Here is a 27,168-nt window from a genome sequence, read left to right as displayed (position 1 = left end):
TTAGGAAAGTTTCTGTCAACTATTCACATTTACTACTTTGACTTATTAGTTTAGCTTATTGGAACCCCTCTTTCAATTATCAATTTATAACACACCTTAGTCATCGCTTAAGTCGCCTCCACACGAAATAGCAGGAAGCAACGTTGTCACTATTACCAGGAAATTTGTCTTTTAGGACAGGACAAGGTTTGGTTTTTCTTTGCTTTTCTTGTGTAAAACATGTATAAACTTTGATTTAGCAAACTACTTCTTTGAAAAATAAAACCAAACAAAATGGTTTGATAATATGAATATATATACATATATTTGTATATGATTTATCTACGTAAACTTTATTTATATCTTTGGTTTAGATTATGGAATATTTTTAATTAATTTACAGTTAATCTATACACAATTTATAGTGATAATAAATAAGTTACAGAAGAATATTGAAATTTCATTTGAGCTCGATTGTGTTTTATATTCTTTTTTGACATAATACTTTGAGTTTTGTTCATATGTTATTTACATAGTCACCACTTCTTACTAATCTATATTATAATGATTCAGTTTTTGGTCTCTCCTCAGCGCACCACGTCAGCGTTTTGTGGGCCCCACATTTAAAAAGAGTAAAAAAAGTGTCAAGCACATGGTTCGAACCCGGGTTATTAAGATATAAACACCATCATTTATACCACTAAACTAAATGATACTTTGTACATTGATGGCCGAAACTAATATATATTTATGAAGGTCGGAAATCCTTGCTTCTTCGGTTTTTTCTTTGGGCCAGGCCTACAAGTGTATTATGAGTTTCATTTTTAAATGAGATTCATCACGTTATATGAAAAAAAAAACAATTATAGTTTTCTCATATTGTAAAATGTCTTTGTTTAACATGAGTTAGGGTTCTTTTCATCATTGTCTTAGACAAGTCTGAGTTACAGAGTTGCGGCGTGTGTCTGTTCGTAATCTATTTTTTCACCGGTGAACTCTTCATCTCCCAATCTTAAATTGCTTGATCATAAATGTTCCTGATTTGTAGTCCTTCTCGAAACCATATATATATGATTCTCAACTTTGATGAACCCAATTTGCATCTCCACAAAACTCATTGATTCATCTTAGCTTTAACCAACTTCTAGAAAATGTCTCTTTCTGCCACTCCAGTTCCTCAAATCGGCATCTCCGGCGTCTGTCACTCAACCTTCGAGTCTCTCCATCTTGGTCGTAGTAGTCAGAGAATAGCCTCTAACCTCCTCGCTTCTGGGATTCCCTGAATTTCAAGAAAGACAGTGAGTTTATGGGAATCACAGTTCTCTTCCTTGATGAAAAGGTAAGTTAATCTTCAATTTATCACACTTATTTAATATAATTGTTTTTAATTGATTTCTTGATTCTTTGTTGAATAATATTATTTGCAGATTCCGTGATTCATGGGTTTATTCCCGCCGGACGTGCTAATCATTACATGTCATCTTTGAAAGCCGGTTCCATTGTGAAAATCGATCGTTTTGAGGTTGTTAGGTGCTCAAGCATGTACAAGATAACTGATCATTCACTCCTCATTCGTTTCATCTCACCAACTATTAATGATGAAGTCATCACGGGTGCTCCTGAGATCAATTTTCAGTCATAACTAGACTGTTCGACAATTTTCAAGTGATTGCGAACACAAACCTAGAACTCCCAGGTATATTATCATATTGCATCTGAGTTTATATTATGTTTCGATATCATAACTGATATTTAAACTCGCAGATGTGGTTGGGCAAATCCGTTCTCTCCAGGGCTCTGACTTTACCAAAGAAACAACTCGAGTCCTTATCCGTCTCCTCATTGATCAGTAAGAAACAATCAACACACAATTCTCTTTATATTATTATTTATATTATGCTAACATTAATAATCAAAATTATTTCCTATTCTGTGGTCGTCTATTTATCTCCCTTACTTATCAAAATAATTTTACACAAACCTTTATTTTACACTTTAAGAAAAACCACAACAACCCAAACAATCAAAACACCAAAAACTAGAATTCAAAAAAAGACGAATCATTAATGATTACCTCTCTTTTTTGTCTAATCTTAGAAGTAAACTTCAAAACAAATATACCAATCCAATCACTTCAACTAAAACTCAACGACACATACATCGAGTCAGCTAAACAAATACAAACTACACGGCCAGCTATTTAACAATTTACAAACTTACTTTCGCAACGAAGAAGACGAAGACGACAACCAAAATCAGTAAAATTACCTAAACAAAAAAATAAAGTAAATTACGAACTCTGATAAATACTGCTAACAATGATTTTTGTTTACATATTACCCGTCAAATAAAAGATAAACAAACACATCTACACGAGGAGATACAAGAGACAATCCTGACAGATACAAAGGTAACAACAACATCTCCACCTGCTCCCTACTCTTGTCTTATAAAAATAGCTTACATGCCCAATATCAACATGCCAATGCTATTGTCTTCTTACGAGAAATGCATAAATTCGTTTAAAATCCACTAAGGCCCAAATACTCAGAACTGTCACTCATTTTATAGTTATTTATACAAGTCTTCATGTATTTGTTTTAAAGGTCCGGTAAGAGCAACAAGTTTAAAAATAAAATAAAGACATATAACAAACATAATAAGGATAATAAAAATTATTACTTACACACAACTTACACAACTAAACTGGAGAAAAAATATCTAGAAACAAAAGGTATTCTTAACAACTTTAATATAATTTATGTACTCTCAACAGTACAAGAAACAAATGAAAAAAGACAAACAAACAATAAGTCCCAGTGACATAGCAAACAACACCATGAACTATATCAATTACATTATTAACACAATTTAGTCCTTCATAAGTAGAGAACAATGCATACACAGTTCATCATCACAACTCTAACCCTATAACAATTAAAAAACTTGAAAAACAACTCAAAACGCAAAATTCACAACTACAATAACCCTAGCAAGTATTAAGATGAACCAAAAATTATGTCCACAACTCCGCGCTTGCGCAGAGGCAATGCCCCTAGTATTAATAATGTTAGGAAGAAACCCATGAGCTCCATAAATGCGAGTGCCAGTGTGATGTATTAGTATTTGAGACTTATTACTTCATCCGTTTTAGATTACCTGTTGTTTTAAAATTCGCCACACTGATTAAAAAAATATTTAATTTTATATATTTACTAGATAAAAACATCATTACCAATACACATAACTACATTTCAACCAATTGAAAAATAGAATAAAATCTAAAATCAATAAATTTTGTATTGAAATTATAAAATAACACTTATTTTGAAATAAAAATTTTATGCTATAACGACAACTAATCTGAAAGGGAAGGAGTATTATTTCTGTGACAACTATGTTGCTAACTTATTCTTCACGGATTCGACAGTGTTTTCACGTGCCAAATATGAAATTCGTACTCACTGATTACATTCAAACCTACCAGAAAATAAAATCAGGACACGACTCTTCTTCATACATTGTTGGTTGTTAACTAAGAAATTATGAGCTTTAGGTCCATAATATGCTTATTAATCAAGGTTTTCATCTGAACACATGGCCTCTGCAACCATTTTTTCTGCATATGGTTATAGAGATTTTGTTATTATGATTTTCTATAGCTTTAGGTCTAGAGATATAGGTATTGAAAACTGTCATCCTCTTTGGCTGCTTACACATGTTTTCGTAATTGCAACTTTAAGAAAAACTAATTAGAGAATACTTATAAGTCGACAAAGAGAAAACAAAAACGAATCAATAAAAGTCAAAACATAAGTTTAGAAGTCAAAAAGAAAAAAACGAAATTAAAATCTTATACAAAATGTAAGATTCACTGCAGTAACAATATGGATAAACATAAGATAGAAAAATTAGATAAAGAAATTATAGTTTAAAGATAGCTTAGTTTTTTTTTCCTGAGCATATATATAGGTCTATAAATAAAAGTAACGTAAATATAAAATTTTGATCCGCACTTTAAAACGCGGAATATAAATATAAAAATCTAATAAAAACACATCAAATATATTGTTATGGATGTTAAAATAAGTAAATTATTCCATTTAAACTCGTTTAGTTTAGAGTCAGACTGTTTAACTCAATTAAACCAAGTTAGTTATAAGATCTTATGTGATTTTCCCATCTAGATATATGAATCACTGAATATATGTTATTTTGCTATTTTAACTATAAGTACTTATATTAATTTATAATTTACAAAGTAATTTATATATTAGGTTATTTACATATATTTATTAATTAATATAATAATTTAATTATGAGTTATTTTGATATAGTAGGAATTTTTTTTAATAGTATAGATATTGACAAAAAAACAAATTCACACACATACACATATCAAATGGAATTTAATTAATATTTTCACAACTATATCTACATCTTTTTGAATAATGTGAAGATCTATAATACTATGAGGTTTAGGATAATGTGAAGATCTATAATACTATGAGATATATGCTAAATTTTATCAATCTTAATAGGAATTTTGTTTTAGTAGTATAGATGTTGACAAAAAAAACAAATTCACACATACACATATCAAATGATATTTAATTAATATTTTCACAACTTTATCTACATATTTTTGAATAATGTGAAGATCTATAATACTATGAGGTTTAAATTAAATTTTATCAATCATAATATGAATTTTGTTTTAATAGTACAGATGTTGACAAAAAAACAAATTCACACATACACATATCAAATGGCATTTAATTAATATTTTTCACAAAATTATCTACATCTTTTTGAATAATGTGAAGATCTATAATACTATGAGGTTTAAGCTAAATTTTTAACTAGTACTTTTTGAGTGAAAATAATTAATGATCCTTAATTAGCCATGGATTCCATCTTATGGATTCTCTATAAATAATTGAATGCACACACACGCATAGATATGTCAACACAAGTAAAAAGTTGTGCATTTGGTCTTGAAATCGTATAAGATTAATTAGAAAACAATGTCTCAATTGAAAAACAGATCTTCACAATGCTTATGGACAAGTACTAGTTGCATTTTGTTATTATCAATGTCGTCGATGACTCTTGGAGCTGTCTCTAGACATTATGGAGAAGCTCTCACAAAGACTCTTTTGTATTTCGAAGCTCAACGCTCTGGAAAATTGCCATCAAACCAAAGAGTTAACTGGAGAGGAGACTCTGCACTTAGAGACGGTTCTGATGCCCATGTAATTTAAATCCATTTCACTTCTTTTTAGTATAGTAAGTAAAATACATCATATGTGCTAACTGTAACAAACAGGTTGATCTCACTGGGGGGTACTATGACGCTGGAGACAACATGAAGTTTGGATTCCCATTGGCGTTCACGACGACAATGCTAGCATGGAGCAGTGTTGAGATGACATCGCAGCTTAAGGCTCATAAAGAGCACAAAAAAGTCCTTGCAGCTCTCAAATGGGCCACTGACTATCTTATCAAAGCCCACCCAGAGTCCAATATTCTTTACGGACAAGTGGGAGACGGCAACTCGGACCATGCATGCTGGATGAGACCCGAGGACATGACAACTCCACGTCCTTCTTACCGCATTGATGCTCAGCATCCAGGTGCTGACCTAGCCGGCGAGACAGCTGCAGCTATGGCTGCAGCTTCTCTAGCTTTTGCACCATATAACGCAGCCTATGCCAAAAAACTCATTAGTCACGCAAAAGATCTATTTGAATTCGCTAAGGCTCACCCTGGCGTCTACCAAAGCTCCATATCTAACGCAGGTGGCTTCTACGCGAGCAGCGGCTACGAAGATGAGCTATTATGGGCCGCGGCTTGGCTCCACCGTGCCACTAAGAAACAGATTTATCTCAACTATTTAAATGAAGCATCTAATACCGGAGGTTCAAGGACTGTTTTTGCATGGGATGATAAGTTCGTGGGTGCACAAGTCTTGATGGCCAAGGTAGGTTATGTTTATTTTCACTAACTTTTGTGACAAGAAGCAAACAAAACGTAATTTTATTTTGCAAATGCAGCTTGCACTTGAAGGGAAAGTAAAGATCAACAAGAAGATGGAAGAGTACAAGAGTATGGCTGAGCAGTTTATTTGCAACTGTGCTCAAAAGGGCTCCAATAACGTTAAGATAACTCAGGGAGGTTTGCTTTGGTTCTTGCCATGGAACAACCTCCAATACACCACGGCCGCTTCCTTTGTCCTCTCTGCCTATTCAAAGTATCTTAAAGCCGCTAATGCATCCATCAAATGTCACGGTGGATCTCTTCAAGCTTCTGATCTTCGTAACCTCGCTCGTGCCCAGGTAGTTTAAACATGTATATATAGTGCCAACCACACAACATTCTCCTTTAAAAGAAGATATTAATTTTCCTCAAATAATCATCTCTATGAAAATTCATAACTTTCTATCTCATATGAATAACTTGAGAAAACATTTTATATACTGATAGTGAGATATTCGTTAGTGGTTACCTAGGCTTTGCGCTGAAATTTTCGGGTTATAGATAACTTAGTAAGAATTTTAATAAAAAAATGTTTTAAATAATTAAGGCGCTTATGGCTATTGTATATTTAATTTTAAAATTTCAGAGTACCTTATACTAATCTTCGCTTGTCTATATCCGTGACTGGTTTACACATGCTATATTAATTTATATAGGTAGACTACATACTTGGCTCAAACCCCAAGAACATGAGCTACATGGTTGGATTCGGAACCAATTATCCTGAGAGACCACACCATAGAGGAGCCTCTATAGTGTCGATCAAAAAGAACAGAACCGCTGTGGAGTGCAATGCAGGGTTCAACGATTGGTATCACAGTCCTGCACCAAACCCTAACGTACTGACCGGAGCACTCGTGGGAGGACCCGACGAGAACGATGCTTACGGAGATGAGAGGACTGATTTCCAGCACAGTGAGCCTGTGCCAGCCACCGTTGCTCCATTTGTTGGTGTTTTGGCCGCCTTTGCTTGATTTCTCTCTCTTTTGTTATATATATATATATATATATATCATAATAAAAGTCATAGGTTGTTCATTAACATAGTTTTTAAAGTGGAAAATGTAACTTCGTAAGTTTCAAAAAAAAAAATGTAACTTGGCGTGAAAATGTAATAATTATAGATATTTTGAAAATGTAACTTCTGTTATTAAGCTCGAGAAGCAAGAAAAAATCGGATGTGTTTCCGTTTATCTAAAGTTATACAGACCGACCTCGAGGTGCAAAAGATCAAACGAAGTTCTTGAGTTTTTCTACATAGTCATCACCTCTTATATGAAACCCATGAGCTCCATAAATATGCGAGTGCCAGTGATATGTATTACTATTTCTAAACAATTATTATTCACTGATTCGACAGTGTTTGCATGTGCCATAAATTATGAAACTCGTGCTTACTGACTGCATTTAACTCTTCTTCATCTACAAGCAACAGTAGTACATTTTTGGTGGTTAACTAACAAATTATGCGCTTTCGGTGCACAATATGCTTATTAATTAAGGTTTTCATCTTAACAAATAATTATTTTTCTGGTTTTAGAGTTTTGTTTTTTCTTTCTTTCTTCAGGTTTAGTGATATAGGTACTTAAGACTGTTACCCTCTTTCGCTGGTTACACATGTTTTTGTAATGTCTTTTGAAAAAGGAAATCTTGTTCTTGCTCTTCCTCGTATTACTATTGTAGGTGATGTTGGATGGGCATGTGGGTTCGAGATTGTGATCTTGAGCGGCTGTTGATGTGTGATTTTTTCGATAGTTGTATAGGCCATCGTTTCAAGGTTTGAGGGTGTTTTTATTTCTTGTTAACTTGTGGCAATTAAGTGTTTATTACGCTCATACTTTTTCATAAATTTTTCTTTATTCGTTAGGTTAAAATTTTGGTCTTTTTCCTTTAGTTCTTTTCGATTGTTATGTGATTTGTTTGAATTATTTTCTTGTATTTTTCGTTATTAGTATCTTTGTTCTCTTTTGTTAAAAAAAAACTTTGGTATACTATTTAATTGGGTGAGTTTGCGATATAACCATGGTTCTAAAAATTGTTCTAGGCAGCGCCTCCGTCTACTCGGCAAATCAGTCCTATCGAAGCGATTATTCTTAAAATTCGATTTAGATTTAAATCGATCTAAATCGGTTTTAATCTGTTAAATTAAGTAATAATGTTAATGGTGGTTGGTGTATTGATGACAAAGACAACATTGTAAATAATTGATAAAGATGGTAGAGTAAAATAGGGGTGGGCGTTCGGGTTCGGATCGGATATTTCGAATTTTTGGGTATTTCGGTATAGAGGTATAGAACCTGTTCGGGTATTTCTGTACTTCGGGTCGGGTTAAGGTATTTTTAGTTCGGGTTCGGTTATTTCGGATCGGGTTCGGATATTTAGATTTTGAAAAAAAAAATAAAATTTTCATTTCTCAAATTTCTTGAAATTAAAAATATAACTTTCACTTAACTAATTTTTTTTTTTAATAGATTGAATAGTTAATAGATTTGGACATAACATTTTGAAACTAAAAAAGACATTAATTTGGCTATTGTTTTTAAATTTTGGATGTAACTTTTTGTTAATTCTTGAAATAAAAAGTTTGACATGCATTTTAAGTGAGTAGTAAATCATTTTCTCCGTAATTCTATGTATATCATATGAACTTAAAGTATGTGTAGTATCAATATAAATATTTTATATAAAATGAGAGACATAAACTAGAAATATATGGTTAATTAACATATGTTCGGTTATCTTCGGATATCCATTTAGGTTCGGATATTACCCGTTCGGGTTCGGATATCCAATCCCTGCTAATTCAATAATTGTTCGGATATTTTGCTACTTCGGTTCGGATTTCGGTTCGGGTGCGGCTTTGGATATCGGGTAAAGTGCCCACCCCTAGAGTAAAACACTCATTTTCGAAAGAAAGAAAAAAAAAGTAATGACATTTTCTTGAATAATCCAAACTTTTGAGATGAATAAAATAAAAAGAAAGTTCCAAAAAAGTCATGCATTAGTTTTGCATTGACTTTAAACTTTGAGTCAATTTTGAAAAAAACCGTATAGTTCGACTATGGATATACATAAGATATAAAATAAGAAAGAAAACTAATTACAATTTTCTAGTCAAAAAGTATTATCATTTAGATATGTGTTATCTCTGAAATTGTATTTTGGTCATATAGATCCCATCCATATATATCCATAGTTGACTATATATATGGTCAACTATGTGACCAAAATACAATTTCACAGATAACACATATCTAAATGATAATACTTTTTGACTAGAAAATTGTAATTAGTGACTGATTAGCAAATTGTAATTATATTATTCTTAATTAGCCATAGATACCATCATATAGATTCCCTATAAATAGTTGCACACATAGATAGATACAAGTAAACACAAGTAAAAGTTGGTCATAAGATTAATTAGAAAAACGATGTCTCAACTGAGAAGTGGCTCTTCACAATGCTTATGGACAAGTACTCTTTTCATTGCGTTATTGTCAATGCCGATGACTCATGGGGCTAATTATGGAGAAGCTCTCACAAAGAGTCTTTTGTATTTCGAAGCTCAACGCTCTGGAAAATTGCCGCCGAACCAAAGAGTCAACTGGAGAGGAGATTCTGCACTTAGAGACGGTTCTGATGCCCATGTAATTTAAATCCATTTCACTTCTTTTTAGTATAGTAAGTAAAATATATCAAAATGTGCTGACGACTGTAACAAAAACAGGTTGATCTCACTGGAGGGTACTATGATGCTGGAGACAACATGAAGTTTGGATTCTCATTGGCGTTCACAACGACAATGCTAGCATGGAGCAGTGTAGAGATGGAATCGGAGCTTAAGACTTATAAAGAGCACGAAAACGTCCTTGCGGCTATAAAATGGGCCACTGACTATCTCATCAACGCCCACCCAGAGCCCAATGTTCTTTACGGACAAGTGGGAGACGGCTACTCGGACCATGCGTGCTGGATGAGACCAGAGGATATGACAACTCCGCGTCCTTCTTACCGTATTGATGTTCAGCATCCAGGTGCTGACCTAGCAGGCGAGACAGCTGCAGCTATGGCTGCAGCTTCACTAGCCTTTGCCCAATATGATGCAGCCTATAGCGAAAAACTTATTGGTCATGCAAAAGATTTATTTGAATTCGCCAAGGCTTACCCTGGCGTCTACCAAAGCTCCATACCTAACGCAGGTGGCTTCTACGCGAGCAGCGGATACCAAGATGAGTTATTTTGGGCCGCGGCTTGGCTCCACCGTGCCACTGATGACCAGACTTATCTCGACTATTTAAATGAAGAATATGGCACCGGAGGTCAAAGGACTATTTTTGCATGGGATGATAAGTTCGTGGGTGCACAAGTCTTGATGGCCAAGGTAGGTTATATGTCTATTTTCATTAATTTGTCTGACAAGAAACAGACAAAACTTTAATTTTTTAATTGCAAATGCAGCTTGCACTCGAAAGGGGAGGAGAGACCGGCGATAAGTTGCAAGATTTCAAGAATATGGCTGAGTATTTCATTTGCAACTGTGTTCAAATGGGCTCCAATAACGTTAAGAAGACTCCGGGTGGTTTGCTTTGGTTCTTGCCGTGGAACAACCTCCAATACACCACCACCGCTAGCTTCGTCCTCGCTGCTTATTCTAAGTATCTTAAAGCCGCCAACACACCCATCAACTGTCCCAGTGGAACTTTTCAAGCTGCTGATCTTCTTTACCACGCCCGTACTCAGGTAGCTAAAACGTATTATACACTATGGTATTGCCTAGTACCACGAACGATATTTATTGCCTAACAATTTACACACGATAATATTGGTTTATATAGGTAGACTACATACTTGGATCAAACCCGACGAGCATGAGCTACATGGTTGGATTCGGAACCAACTATCCAAAGAGTCCACACCATAGAGCAGCCTCTATAGTGTCGATCAAACAGAACAGCACCGCCGTGACGTGCAATGACGGAATGAACAAATGGTATAACAATCCTGCACCAAACCCTAACGTACTAACCGGAGCACTCGTGGGAGGACCCGACGAGAACGATGCTTATGGAGATGCGAGGACTAATTTTCAGCAAAGTGAGCCTGTGATCGTCACAGTTGCTCCATTTGTTGGTGTTTTGGCCGCCGTTGCTTGATCTTTCTCTATTTTGTTATGTATCATAGTAAAAGTCATAGGTTGTGATCGTTTACATAGATTTTATGTGGAAAATATGTAACTTTGTGGCTTGATATAATAAAATAATTTTAAATATTCCGAAATGTGCTTTATATTAGTATTGTCGGAATCCCATGTTAACATCATTTATTCCTTTTGTTTCAAAATGGTTAATGTTTACACACATTAGTAAAACATTAAATTTAATTATAAATATAATATATTTTTGTGATTTACTATCTTTCGCAAATTTTAATCAATAAAAATTTAACACGCAGTTAACTTTTTCAAAGTTTACAGAATATATTAAAAATATAAAACTGTTTTTTTTTAAACATTTTTTTGGAAAACGTGAATTATTTTGAAACGAATGAATTATATTTTAAAAAGGTTGTGGACATTTCTTTTATTGTGTTAGACCTATTGCGCCATAAAAGTCATCACATAAGCAAACTCCGAGATATATAGAAAGGTGAGAAATGCAATGAAAAGGTTCATGTTTGTTACAACGTCTGTTATTAACCTCGAGAAGCAAGAAAAATCCGATGTGTTTCGGTTTATTTTCACAAGAGATAAAGTCTCAAACATTCATCTACAGTTATACAGACCGAGCTCGAGTTGCTAGAAAATTCTTTAAGATGAAACTCCATATGGAAGCAATGCAGCAGCAACAACCCTTCCTTCTTCATTCAGAATGTTGTAAGTTGATGCAGCGTTTCTCTGAATCAAGTAATCAATATAAGAATTAGGCTTGTGTGGGACTAGAGAATGATGTAAGGGAGTAGAAGAAAACATACAGAATCAACGGTTTCTAGCTTCATGCCAATAGACTTGACAAACTGACGGAGCTCGGGAGTTACCGGGTGAATGTTTCTTCCACAACCAACAATTAAGAGCTCTGAAATGAAAAAAAAAAAAAAACACAGCTCAACAGAATACATATATAATAAGTCCTGACGTTGATGCTAATATGCAAAAATCTAGTTGATTAACCAATGGCAATGCGACTACATTTTTCATATGTTATCATTCAGTTTCTTTGTTGTACAAATTGACAACGAAACAAATAGTATTTGATGTATTATCACCTGGAATGGGTCGAACCGTCTGGAAGATAGACAAGCTGCATCCATGAAAAAAGAAATGTAGAGACGTTAAGCCACTTGCTTATCAAACATATACCACAACCTCTCAATTAAACATATACTAAACCAAACGTTTGATCAAACACATCAAAATCGACCTTTCAAACCACTTTGATGAAAATGAACATCAAAAGCACATAACGTTCACTCAAAACAGTTAAAAAAAAGCAACATCAGGTTGTGACATAACATTTGGTTAGACTCCAAGACAGAGAAACCAACGACCAGGTATCTAGATAGCTTAAAGTCTCAACCTTTTGCCTACCTATCAGGGGTGATGTCGGAGAATTGACGAGGGGTCCACGACATAAGCAAGTTCCCAACACAGAGCAAGCTACCTTCGTATTTGACTCCATTCACCGTGAAGCTCGTCTCATTAAACCTACACAAACCAAACCAACACAAGATCATTCACTGAGAAACCCAAGAAGGGAGATGCTTTCGAATTGGGATAGATTACTCTTGGAAGCGGAGCTGGTCTTCGGGGACATTGTCAATGAGATTGATCTGGTCGTAGAGGGAGAAAGCTCGTCTCAGAGATGGCAAAACAGGGTTCGAATGCTTAGGAGCTTCGTTTCTCATGGTTTGAATCAGTTTTGGCAAAGTCGCCATCGATTTCAGCCTCGTAGCCATCGATTCTCAGCCAACCAGGTCACTGTCTTCCTGATTGTAGCCGTCGAAACATTTAACCAACCCGGTTTAGTCGCTTAACTTTTCAAATCATCGGTTTTCGAATTTTAGTTCCCAAAACCAAAAGCCGATACGAGTATGAAATGAATGCTTTCCTTTTTGGTATTAAAGTGAACCAAATTTTCCAATATTCCTTCCGATTTTTAGAAATAATTATAGGTTGCAAATTAGAGGAAATTTTCAATTTTCAGTGTAAATTTTTTAATTATTACTCTCTCTCCGTTTCAAAATAATTTATATTGTAAAATTTTCACACTTATTAAAAAAACACGTTAATTCTTTTACAATAAATACGTTGTTTTTCATGTTTAGATATTTCATATATTTTTAACCAATTAAAATTTATTAAACACAATTAATATTTTTGAAATTTACAATTTGTCATTATTACATACATTGAAAATGTCATATATAAATTTTTTAGAAACAATTTTTTTTAAAAAAAAATTTGAAACGAAAAAAGTATGTTATATAATTATTTATAGTTTGCAATATATTTTATTATTAGTCAAATTATCCGAATAATTAATGATGTCTTTATTTAAAAATATATAAAATTAAATATTTTTTTAATCTATGTTATATTATATTTACCATAGCCGGTATATTGTGGATCAAGAAAAATAAACTTCAAACAAATAAAATATATATATTGTGGATCCAAAAAATACATAAAACTGGTAGTATGCGTTCTTCACTTCCTTATTACCCAAAGATTATACTCAAAACAGTATCAGAATAATTCTATAACTGTCGTTGAAAAAAAAAATTTGTATTACTCTTAAAAGCTTTGCTTTTTATGGAGAATAGAGGGAAGGAGCTGGGAGGAAAGGAAACGGTGCGGCAGAAGAATAAGCCACTGGAGCCTGAGCAGCACGTTTCTTTCTCCTTTGAGTTTGTATTACTTCACCTGATGCAGAGTTTGATAAACCGGCTACTTCTAGGACTGGTTGCTGGTTATCATCATAGACACGGTGTATAAGCAGACCAGACATGAACACAGGAAGGAAGAGAAGACTGGCGTGGAGCATCTTCCTCGCTTTTTCCATGGTACCGTGTCGGTAGAATGAAAACGCTGTCGCAGCAATTGCCATTGTAAGAAGTGTTGATTCTATGCAGAACCAGCTCGATGTCAAGCCCCCTGTGTAGGAACAGCAGAGATCAGAAGCATAAAAAAAATGAATCTACAGGGAAGACAGAGACTCACAGTCATAGGCAATGAAACCGAGAGGGACCATGTAAAAGCAGTTCCTAAGAGCCACTGCTGCTGTTCTTTTCCCTGTTGGATCAAAGAGCGACAGCATCTTGTAACTGAAACAAGACACAACGTCAGAACTTGTCGTTTCTATTGTCTAATATAAAACGACATGGTTCATGTTATCTTACCCTCCAGCTGCATAATCACTGCGGCAGAGGTGTGCAAGAGCCATAAAATGAGGAATCTGCCAGAAGTAAAGAGCAGCTGGAAGAATCATCGAATTTAAAGAGATCTGACCAGAAGCTGCAGCCCACCTGACCACCCAAAAACAGACAAAAACATAACAGAGATTCAACGGTAAACTAAATGAAACAAAGAGGAAAAAAACAAAACTTTTACCCAAGTAAAGGTGGGATGGCACCAACAACAGCCCCAACCCAAGTATTGACAGGGTGAAGCTGCTTCAACGGAGTGTAAACAAACGCGTAAAGAACAAGATTAGCAGCCCCAAGTCCAGCAGCCACCATATTAGTCTGCAATAACCTTGTCGTAAATCCACTGAGAAACAATAACCACATAGTAACAAAAAGGAGTCACCTTACTAGCTAACAAACAAGCACCAGAAGCACCAGCAATCACAGCCCACGCTACAGCATGTGGAACACTGATACGTCCTGAAGGCAACGGTCTCCGCATCGTTCTCTTCATCTTAGCATCATTGCTTATCTCAAAGATCTAGTAAAGAACAGGTAAACAAAATCAAGATACAGTCAAAACTCAAGAGTAGGCCTGGGTTTCGGCTCGGTTGATTCAGATTTTTGGTGTCATAAGTCCCATTCAGGTTTTACTAATTATAGGGTCGGGTCGGGTTCGGATTATAACTAGTGTTTGAAATCGTCCAAAAATATATTTTTTAAAACTCAAAAATTGACAAAAAAATTTCAAAATATATAAATTATTCACAAATCTAATTAAAAATTAATTAAACTAAATTAACTAAAAATTATTCAAAATAAAACAAACTACGAAAATATTTTGTATACTCTAAAATATCTAAATCACCTTAGCATATATAAAAACATTAACATATTTAACTAATTTCGTATATCTTCGGATTCTGGTTTGGATTTTGGTTTGGGTTATAACCAAACCCCAAGGTACTAAGCTAAGTTCATAAGTCATGTTCGGATATTTTTGTATAACGGTCTGGATCCTATCTAGGTTTTTCCGGTTCGGGTTTAGATAGATACTTCGGGTTGGGGTAAAACGGTCCAGGCCTACTCAAGAGAGAGAGAGAACAAAACCTGGTTCAAGGAGTTAGCAGAAGAAGCAGCGATCATCATGGTGCCAGCGCAAGTGTAACAAAGACCAGATAAGTTAACCGTAGCGTTCCCCGTACCGAGAATGTAACCAGTGCCAGATGTCGCAACCACGAGCATGCTGCAACCAATCAAACAAACGTATCAACACGAAAGATACCATTTTTAAATAGAGTTTGAATCAAAGTTTCAAACTTTACCGTACCTGAGTCGAGCTTTGGAAAGCTCCCAGTAACGACGAGCGTAGTGGTGACCTTATCCAGCCGCCGCCGCGATTCTCGACGGAACCTCGCCGGAAATGGCTGGCTTAGGAGATGATTGGGGAGATATTGGAGGCTGGGAGAAACTGTTGACGGCGTAGAGTTCTCGAGACCATGGGATCAGTATAGGGTTTGGGAACGAAGAAGAAGAAGAGAGAGAGAGAGAGCCTCGAGGAGAAGCGAGACAGAGGAGATCTTCGCCACATCGTTATGAAGTAACCGCAACTAAATCACAGGGCGTTGAGAGAGATCGAGAGACACTCATTCATCGTATGATTGATTTGCGTTCAGACACTTCTTCTTCACGGTCGGTGTGAGGGAAAAGTGTCAGATTTCTACCCCAAACAATTTTGGTAGGGCCAAATAACAATCCCCAACCAATTAATCAGCGCCGAATACAACCCCTACTCAATTATAATTCAAAAAAAACTACATGAACTTCTTAAAATATGCATAAATTTACATTGACTCTAACAAAAATTAGTCAACCGTTAATAATGTCAATTTCGACCCCAACAATTTCAGTAGTGCCAAATAAGACCCGAACAAATGGTCAGTGCCAAAAACGACTTCAACTCAATTACTTCCTCAGTTCCTAAAAGATCCATGTGAATTTTAACACTTTTTAATAAAACATATTAAAACTTAACTATAAATACATAGTTTTCAGTAATTTTATATTTTATATATTTTAATCAATAAGATTTTAAAAATGCAATTAATATTCTTGAACTTCACAATTTCTCATTATTAGTTGACAAAAATTACATTGAAAATATAAAATATGTATTTTTTGAAACAAAAGTTTTCTCTAGAATATGAATGTTTTAGGAACAGATGGAGTATAATTTAAGAAAAACTATCTAAACTTCTTAAAATATGCCTAAATCTACATTGACTCTAATAGAAGTTAATCAACAACTAACAAATAAGATAAGACGACATCGTTTTGATATATATATATATATATATATGTTCATTCCGAAACTCAAACTCGTGCCGAAATACCTTTTTAAAGGGGGGACACTAACAACTAAATTAAAATATCTTCTTGAAATTTTATTACAAATTGAAATTCCCCATTATATAAACTACTATTCTTCTTCATCTTATCTAATTTAAAATTTTGGTGATTGCTTTTAAATATTTGAGTTATTGTTAATATATCTAATATTTTGTACAAGATATCTTAGTGAAAGAAAGGTAAAATGCCTTTTAACATTTTTGAACAAAATATCAAAAATATATAATATTAACCTTGAAAAATAAAAAAAAATGTCCACTTAACTTAAAAAACATAACTTATATAAGAAAAATTTATAAATAAATTCAAATTTTTAAGTATATTTAAGATCGTATAATAATAAATATTTTATTATTTATATTTTAGTAAGATATAAGTTTATTACAGATATGATAAATAAAAAACATGTTAATGTATTTATGTAAATCAGAAAAAATTATCGCCAAAATTTTAAATTGATAAGATGAAGAAGAATGCTAGTTTATATAATTTCAAATTTTTAATTATATTTCAAAAAATTACTTTTATCTAATTGTTAGTGTGCCCCTTTAAAAGGGTATCAGAACACGGTTTGAATCCCAGAATAAACATATTTTATATATATATATATATATATCAAAATGACGTCGTCTTATCTTGTTAACGGTTGACTAAATTATGTTAAAGTCAATGTAGATTTATGCACGTTTTAAGAAATTCATGTAGTTTTTCTTAAATTATAATTAAGTTGAGGTCGGTTTTGGTATTGACCATTTGTTTGAGTTCTATTTGGCATGACTAAGAGTGTTGGGATCGAAATTGACACATTTCCTCGCATATCAAAATGACGTCATTTTATCTTGTTAAAGATTGATTAACTTATGTTAGAGTCGATGTAGATTTAAACATGTTTTAAGAAGTTTGAGTAGTTTTTTCGAATTATAATTGAGTTAAAGTTGTATGTGGTACTGTTCAATTGTTCGAGTCGTATTTGGCGCGACTTAAAGTGTACTTTTCCCGTCGGTGCGACAACGAAAATTGAAACGTAGATATTTATTTTGGGGTCAATGAAATGTTTATCAGAGAAGATGAGAGTATTTGTGTAAATAAATTAAAAGTATTGGCGACATGGACCATGATTGTTCTTTTTATTGACCCATGAATGAAGTCTATATTTGAAAGCTACTCTTTTGAGATGGGCCTGGGCTTTGGGGCCGAAAGGAAAAGAGAATTGACTAGATGGTAAGACATTCATTGTTTCAAAGCAGGGGTTGGCGTTCGGATACCCATTCGGATTCGATTTGGGACTATTTGGATTTTGGATTTTCGGGGTTAAAGATTTTAGCTCCATTCGAATATTTAAAAATTTTGGTTCGGATTCGGTTCGGATCTTTACGGGTTCGGTTCGGTTCGGATTCGGATAACCTGTTCAAATTATTTTTAAAAACTTTAAATTCACTATATACTTCAAAATTTCTCAAAATTTTAAAACAAAATTAGATATTACATATAACTTTGAATAACATATGCTAAAATACTTAAACTTAACATAAAATTGGTTTGGCTTGAATATTTGAATAGATGATCAATAGATATTTTAAATATTTATGGTGTTTTAGAGTATAGCTTAGCTATTTTACAGCTTTAATTTTGACTATTTGTATATATTTTCAAATATTTTGGACATCTTAAAAATATCTTATATATTTTTGATATTTTATATATTAAATTTTAAAATAACTAATATATTTAGGTATATAAATCTAATTCAGATACATTCGGACACCCAAAATATTTTGGTTTGGGTGGGTTCAGTTTCCGTTCTCTAGATACCAAAATTTTGAACCCATTCAGATATTTAATTAATTACCAAAAAAATTCAATATTTTCTTAGGGGTTAACACATAGATTTTGAGAAAAAAACAAAAAAAAAATGAAAATACTGTTTTAATGCATAGTTGCATCCTTTACTAACATATTATGAAGGTTAAAGAGGTTTGGAACTTTTGTTGTCTCTGTTTCTTCAGAAAATAACAATTTTAATGCATAGTTTTAATGCATAGTTGCATCATTCACTAACATATGATGAAGGTCAAAGAGGTTTGGAACTTTTGTTGTCTCCGTTTCTTTAGAAAATAACGATTTTATAGTGGTTAGTCCACCAATTTAGGGAGTATTATGAAGAGTTACTAAATTAATTGACAAAAATTAAAATGATGCCCATATACCATGAAAGAGAGTTTAATATACATTAATATAAATGTAGAATGTGTTTAGAAATTTTAAAACAACACTAAAGATCATTGACTTCAGTATATAGAGCATTTATCGAAAAAGTCAATATTTTCGTAGGGATTAACACATAGATTTTGAGAAAAATTCAAAAATATGAAAATACTGCTTTATTGCATATTTGCATCATTAACTATCATATGATGAAGGTCAAAGAGGTTTGAAACTTTTGTTGTCTCCATTTCTCTAGAAAATAGCGATTTTATACGGGTTAGTCTACCAATTTAGAGAGAATTATGAAGTTTTACTAAATTAATTGACAAAATTAAAATGATGCCCATGAACCATGAAAGAGAGTTTAATATACATTAATACAAATGTAGAATGTGTAGAAATTTTATAACAACACTAAAGATCATAAGCTTCAGTATATAGAGCGTTTACAAAAAAAATCAATATTTTGAAGTTTCAATGCATAGTTGCATCATTCACTAACGTATGCTGAAGTCAAAGAGGTTTAGAACTTTTGTTGACTCCGTTTCTCTAGAAAATAGTGATTTTATACTGGCTGGTTCACCAATTTAGGGTGTATTTTGAAGTTTTACTAAATTAATTGACAAATAATTAAAACGATGCCCATGTACCATGAAAGAGAGTTTAATATACATTAATACAAATGTAGAATGTGTTTAGAAATTTAAAAACAACACTAAAGATCATAGGCTTCAGCATTTACCGAAAAATTAAATATTTTCTTAGGGGTTAACACATAGATTTTGAGAAAAATTCAAAAAAATGAAAATACTGTTTTAATGCGTAGTTGCATCCTTCACTAACATATGATGAAGGTCAAAGAGGGTTGGAACTTTTTTTGTCTTCGTTTCTTTAAAAAATAACGATTTTACAGTGGTTGGTCCACCAATTTAGGGAGTATTATGAAGTTTTACTAAATTAATTGACAAAAAATTAAAACGATGCCCATGTACCATGAAATAGTGTTTAATATACCTTAATACAAATGTAGAATGTGTTTAGAAATTTTAAAACAACACTAAAGATCATATGCTTCAGTATATAGAGCATCTAGCGAAAAATACAATATTTTCGTAGAGGTTAACACATAGATTTCAAAAAAAAGTTCAAAAATATGAAAATATGTTTTTAATGCATAGTTGCATCATTCACTAACATATGAAGAAGTTCAACGAGGTTTGAAACCTTTGTTGTCTCTGTTTTTCTAAAGAATAGCGATTTTATGGTGGTTAGTCCACCAATTTAGGGAGTATTATGAAATTTTACTAAATTAATTGACAAAAAAATAAAATGATGCCCATGTACCATGAAAGAGTGTTTAATATATATTAATACAAATGTAGAATGTGTTTAGAAATTTTAAAACAACAAGAAAGATCATAGCCTTCAATATATAGAACATTTATCGAAAAACACATAGATTTTAAGAAAACTTTGAAAATATGAAAATACTATTTTAACGCATAGTTATATCATTCAATAACATATTATGAAGGTAAAAGAGGTTTGGAACTTTTGTTGTCTCCGTTTCTTTAGAAAATAACGATTTTATAGTAGTTAGTCCACCAATTTAGGGAGTATTATGAAGTTTTACTAAATTAATTGACAAAAAATTAAAAAGATGTCCATGTACCATGAAAGAGAGTTTAATATACATTAATACAAATGTAGAATGTGTTTAGAAATTTTAAAACAACACTAAAGATCATATGCTTAAGTATATTGAGAATTTACCCAAAAATTCAATATTTTCGTAGGGGGTTTTAACACATAGATTTTAAGAAAAATTCAAAAAAATGAAAATACAGTTTTAATGCATAGTTGCATCCTTCACTAATCTATGATGAAGTCAAAGAGGTTTATAATTTTTTTTCTTTCCGTTTCTCTAGAAAATAGCGATTTTATAGTGGTTAATCCACCAATTTAGGGAGTATTTTGAAGTTTTATTAAATTAATTGGCAAATAATTAAAACGATGCTCATGTACCATGAAAGAGAGTTTAATATACATTAATACAAATGTAGAATATGTTTAGAAATTTTAAAACAACACTAAAGATCATTGGCTTCAGTATATATAGCATTTACCGAAAAATTCAATATTTTCTTAGGGGTTAACACATAGATTTTGAGAAAATTCAAAAAATGAAAATACTGTTTTAGTGCATATTTGCATCCTTCACTAACATATGATGAATGTCAAAGAGGTTTGAAACTTTTGTTGTCTCCGTTTCTTTTGAAAATAACGATTTTATAGTGGTTGGTCCACCAATTTATGGAGTATTATGAAGTTTTACTAAATTAATTGACAATAAATTAGAAATATGCCCGTGTACCATGAAAGAGTGTTTAATATACATTAATACAAATGTAGAATGTGTTTTGAAATTTTAAAACAACACGAAAGATCACAGGCTTCAGTATATAGAACATTTACCGAAAAACTCAATATTTTCGTAGAGTTAACACATATATTTTGAGAAAAAATTAAAAGTATGAAAATGCTGTTTTAATGCATAGTTCATCTTTTACTAACATATGATGAAGGTCAAAGAGGTTTGGAACCTCTGTTGTCTCTTTTTTTTCTAGAGAATAGCGATTTTATAGTGGTTAGTCCACCAATTTAGGGAGTATTATGAAGTTTTACTAAATTAATTGACAAAAAATTAAAACGATACCCATGTACCGTGAATGAGAGTTTGATATACATTAAAACAAATGTAGAATGTGTTTAGAAATTTTAAAACAACACTAAATATCATAGGCTTTAGTATATAGAGCATTTACCGAAAAATTCACTATTTTCGTAGGGGTTAACACATAGATTTAAAAAAAAACTTAAAATGAAAATACAGTTTTAATGCATAGTTTCATTATTTAATAACATATGATGATGGTTAAAGAGGTTTGAAACTTTTGTTGTCTCCGTTTCTTTTGAAAATAACGATTTTATAGTGGTTGGTCCACCAATTTATGGAGTATTATGAAGTTTTACTAAATTAATTGACAAAAAAATAAAAAGATGCCCATGTACCATAAAATAGTGTTTAATATACATTAATACAAATGTAGAATGTGTTTAGAAATTTTAAAACAACAAGAAAGATCATAGGCTTCAGTATATAGAACATTTACCGAAAAACTCAATATTTTCGTAGGGGGTTAACACATAGAATTTGAGAAAATTTTAAAAATATGAAAATACTATTTTAATGCATAGTTATATCATTCACTAACATATTATGAAGGTCAAAGAGGTTTGAAACCTCTGTTGTCTCTTTTTTTCTAGAGAATAGCGATTTTATAGTGGTTAGTCCACCAATTTAGGGAGTATTATGAAGTTTTACTAAATTAATTGATAAAAAATTAAAATGATGCCCATGTACCATGAAATAGAGTTTAATATACATTAATACAAATGCAGAATGTGTTTAGAAATTTTAAAACAACACTAAATATCATAGGCTTCAGTATATAGAGGATTTACCGAAAAATTCACTATTTTCGTAGGTGTTAACACATAGATTTTGAAAAAAATTTAAAAATATGAAAATACAATTTTAGTGCATAGTTTCATCCTTTAATAACATATGATGAAGGTCAAAGAGGTTTGGAACTTTTGTTGTCTCTGTTTCTCTAAAAAATTGCGATTTTATATTGGTTAGTCCACCAATTTATGGAGTATAATGAAGTTTTACTAAATTAATTGACAAAAAATTAAATGGATGCCATGTACCTTGAAAGAGAGTTCAATATACATTATTATAAATGTAGAATGTTTTTAGAAATTTTAAAACAACACTAAAGATCATAGGTTTCAGTATATAGAACATGTATAGTAGCATCTTTTCCAAACATATGACGAAGGTCAAAGAGGTTTAGAAATTTTGTTATCTCCGTTTCTCTTAAAAATATCAATTTTATAGTGGTTAGTACACTAATTTAGGGAGTTTTATGATGTTTTACTAAATTAATTTGCAAAATTAAAATGATGCCCATGAACCATGAAAGAGAGTTTACTATACATTAATACAAATGTAGAATGTGTTTAGAAATTTTAAAACAACACTAAAGATCATAGGCTTCAGTATATAGAGCATTTAGCGAAAAATTCAATATTTTCGTAGGGATTAACTCATAGATTTTGAGAAAAATACAAAAAAATGAAAAATACAAAAAAATGAAAATACTGTTTTAATGCATAGTTGCTTCATCCACTAACATATCACGAAGTCAAAGAGGTTTATAACTTTTGTTTCCTCCGTTTCTCTAGAAAATAGCGATTTTATAGTGGTTGGTCCACCAATTTAGGGAGTATTTTGAACTTTTACTTAATTAATTGACAAAAAAATAAAATGATACCAATGTACTATGAAAGAGAGTTTAATATACATTAATACAAATGTCAAATGTTTTTAGAAATTTTAAAACAACACTAATATCATAGGCTTCAGTATATAGAGCATTTACCGAAAAATTCAATATTTCTGTAGGGGTGTTAACACATAGATTTTGAAAAAAAATTCAACAATACTTTTTTAATACATAGTTGCATCATTCACTAACATATGATGAAGTTCAATGAGGTTTAGAACCTTAATTGTCTCTATTTTTTCTAGAGAATAACGATTTTATAATGCACCAGTTTAGAGAGTATTATGAAGTGTTACTAAATTAATTAACAAAAATATTAAACGATGCTCATGTACCATGAAAGAGTGTTTAATATACATTAATACAAATGTTGAATGTGTTTAGAAATTTTAAAACAACAAGAAAGATCATAGGCTTCACTATATAGAACATTTACCGAAAAACTCAATATTTTCGTAGGGGTTACACATAGATTTTGAGAAAACTTTAAAAATATGAAAATACTATTTTAATGCATAGTTATATCATTCACTAACATATTGCGAAAGTCAAAGAGGTTTGGAACTTTTGTTCTCTCTGTTTCTTTAGAAAATAACGATTTTATAGTGGTTAGTCCACCAATTTAGGGAGTACTATGGAGTTTTACTAAATTAATTGATAAAAATTTTAAAAAGAGGTCCATGTACCATGAAATAGAGTTTAATATACATTAATACAAATGTAGAATGTGTTTAAAAATTTTAAAATAACACTAAAGATCATATGCTTCAGTATATAGAGCATTTACCGAAAAAATCATTATTTTCGAAGGGGGTTAACACATAGATTTTGTGAAAAAAAAAAAATCTGTTTTAATGCATAGTTGCATCCTTCGCTAAGGTCAAAGAGGTTTGGAACTTTTATTGTCTCCGTTTCTTTAGAAGATAACAATTTTATAGTGGTTGATCCACCAATTTATGGAGTATTATGAAGTTTTACTAAATTAATTGATAAAAAAATAAAAAGATGCCCATGTACCATAAAATAGTGTTTAAAATACATTAATACAAATGTAGAATGTGTTTAGAAATTTTAAAACAACAAGAAAGATCATAGGCTTCAGTATATAGAACACATAGAATTTGAGAAAATTTTAAAAATATGAAAATACTATTTTAATGCATAGTTATATCATTCACTAACATATTATGAAGGTCAAAGAGGTTTGAAACCTCTGTTGTCTCTTTTTTTCTAGAGAATAGCGATTTTATAGTGGTTAGTCCGCCAATTTAGGGAGTATTATGAAGTTTTACTAAATTAATTAACAAAAAAATTAAAACGATGCCCATGTACCGTGAATGAGAGTTTGATATACATTAATAAAAATGTAGAATGTGTTTAGAAATTTTAAAACAACACTAAATATCATGGGCTTTAGTATATAGAGCATTTACCGAAAAATTCACTATTTTCGTAGGGGTTAACACATAGATTTTGAGAAAAATTCAAAAATATTAAAATATAATTTTAATGCATAGTTTCATTCTTTAATAAAATATGATTAAGGTCAAAGAAGTTTAGAACTTCTGTTACCTCTGTTTCTCTAGAAAATAACGATTTTATAGTAGTTAGTCCACCAATTTAGGGAGTATTATGAACTCTTATTAAATTAATTGACTACAAATTAAAAAGATGTCCATGTACCGTGAAAGAGAGTTTAATATACATTAATACAAATATATAATGTGTTTAGAAATTTTAAAACAACACTAAAGATCATATGCTTCAGTATATTGTGCATTTACCGAAAAATTCAATATTTTCGTAGGGGTTAACACATATATTTTGAAAAAAATTCAAAAAAATGAAAATACAGTTTTAATGCATAGTTACATCTTTCGCTAACATGTGATGAAGTAAAAGAGGTTTAGAACTTTTGTTGTCTCCGTTTCTCTAGAAAATAGAGATTTTATAGTGGTTTGTCCACTAATTTAGGGAGTATTTTGAAGTTTTATTAAATTAATTGACAAATAATTAAAACAATGCGCATGTACCATGAAAGAGAGTTTAATATACATTAATACAAATGTAAAATGTGTTTAGAAATTTTAAAACAACACTAAAGATCATTGGCTTCAGTATATAGAATATTTACCGAAAAATTCAATATTTTCTTTTGGTTAACACATAGATTGTGAGAAAAAATTTAAAAAAATGAAAATATGTTTTTAATGCATAGTTTCATCATTAAATAACATATGAAGAAGTTCAACGTGGTTTGTAACCTTTGTTGTCTCTGTTTTCTCTAAAGAATAGCGATTTTATAGTGGTTAGTCCACTAATTAAGGGAGTATTATGAAGTTTTACTAAATTAATTGACAAAATAATAAAACGATGCCCATGTACCATGAAAAAGTGTTTAATATATATTAATACAAATGTAGAATGTGTTTTGAAATTTTAAAACAACAAGAAAGATCATAGGCTTCAATATATAGAACATTTATCGAAAAACACATAGATTTTAAGAAAACTTTAAAAATACGAAAATACTATTTTAATGCATAGTTATATCATTCAATAACATATTATGAAGGTAAAAGAGGTTTGGAACTTTTGTTGTATCCGTTTCTTTAGAAAATAACGATTTTATAGTGGTTAGTCCACCAATTTAGGGAGTATTATGAAGTTGTACTAAATTAATGGACAAAAAATTTAAAAAGATGTACATGTACCATGCAATAGAGTTTAATATACATTAATACAAATGTAGAATGTGTTTATAAATTTTAAAATAACACTAAAGATCATATGCTTCAGTATATAGAGCATTTACCGAAAAATCATTATTTTCGAAGGGGTTAACACATAGATTTTGTGAAAAAAAAATTTTTGTTTCAATGCATAGTTGCATCCTTCGCTAAGGTCAAAGAGGTTTGGAACTTTTGTTGTCTCCGTTTTTTTAGAAGATAACAATTTTATAGTGGTTGGTCCATCAATTTAAGGAGTATTATGAAGTTTTACTAAATTAATTGCCAAAAAATAAAAAGATGCACATGTACCATGAAAGAGTGTTTAATATACATTAATACAAATGTAGAATGTGCTTAGAAATTTAAAAACAACACGAAAGATCATAGGCTTTAGTATATAGAACGTTTACCGAAAAATTCAATATTTTTGTAGGGGTTAACATATAGATTTTGAGAAAAATTCAAAAAAATGAAAATACAGTTTTAATGCATAGCTGTGTCTTTAACTAACATATGATGAAGTCAAAGAGGTTTAGAACTTTTTTGTCTTCGTTTCTCCCGAAAATAACGATTTTATATTGGTTGGTCCACCAATTTAGGGAGTATTATGAAGTTTTACTAAATTAATTGACAAATAAATAAAACGATGCTCATGTACTATGAAAGAGAGTTTAATATACATTAATACAAATGTAAAATATGCTTTGAAATTTTAAAACAACACTAAATATCATAGGCTTCCCTATATAGAGCATTTACCGAAACATTCAATATTTCCGTAGGGGTTAACACTTTGATTTTTAAAAAAAATTCAAAAATATGAAAATACTTTTTTAATGCATAGTTGCATCATTCACTAACGTATGATGAAGTTCAACGAGGTTTGAAACCTTTGTTGTCTCTGTTTTTTCTAGAGAATAGCGATTTTATAGTGGTTAATTCACCAATTTATGGAGTATTATGAAGTTTTACTAAATTAATTGACAAAA

At 31.5% G+C, this 27,168-nt stretch overlaps 3 protein-coding genes and 1 pseudogene across 3 annotated transcripts; 2 read left to right on the top strand and 2 right to left on the bottom strand.

The window, feature by feature from the left end:
• Positions 1-4,979: 4,979 nt before the first annotated feature.
• Positions 4,980-7,116, top strand: LOC106394656 (endoglucanase 14-like). The gene is made up of 4 exons (XM_013835222.3): positions 4,980-5,234; positions 5,309-5,962; positions 6,036-6,317; positions 6,675-7,116. The coding sequence occupies exons 1-4, from the start codon at positions 5,007-5,009 to the stop codon at positions 6,990-6,992; spliced, it is 1,482 nt and encodes a 493-aa protein (XP_013690676.2). The 5' UTR covers positions 4,980-5,006; the 3' UTR covers positions 6,993-7,116.
• Positions 7,117-9,413: 2,297 nt separating this feature from the next.
• On the top strand, positions 9,414-11,290 carry LOC106395508 (endoglucanase 12). The gene is made up of 4 exons (XM_013835946.3): positions 9,414-9,668; positions 9,749-10,402; positions 10,480-10,761; positions 10,857-11,290. Exons 1-4 carry the CDS (start codon positions 9,453-9,455, stop codon positions 11,172-11,174), a joined length of 1,470 nt encoding a protein of 489 aa, XP_013691400.1. The 5' UTR covers positions 9,414-9,452; the 3' UTR covers positions 11,175-11,290.
• A 349-nt stretch (positions 11,291-11,639) lies between these two features.
• On the bottom strand, positions 11,640-13,102 carry LOC106396849. The gene is made up of 5 exons (XM_013837349.3): positions 12,800-13,102; positions 12,605-12,721; positions 12,283-12,317; positions 11,992-12,092; positions 11,640-11,914 (listed from the first exon to the last, which is right to left on the bottom strand). Exons 1-5 carry the CDS (start codon positions 12,970-12,972, stop codon positions 11,828-11,830), a joined length of 513 nt encoding a protein of 170 aa, XP_013692803.1. The 5' UTR covers positions 12,973-13,102; the 3' UTR covers positions 11,640-11,827.
• Positions 13,103-13,653: 551 nt separating this feature from the next.
• Positions 13,654-16,181, bottom strand: LOC106394571 (annotated as a pseudogene).
• Positions 16,182-27,168: the final 10,987 nt, after the last annotated feature.

This window comes from Brassica napus, chromosome C4 (genome assembly GCF_020379485.1).
Source record: "Brassica napus cultivar Da-Ae chromosome C4, Da-Ae, whole genome shotgun sequence".
Classification (NCBI taxonomy): Eukaryota; Viridiplantae; Streptophyta; class Magnoliopsida; order Brassicales; family Brassicaceae; genus Brassica; species Brassica napus.
This window is presented reverse-complemented; position numbering and strand designations above follow the sequence as displayed.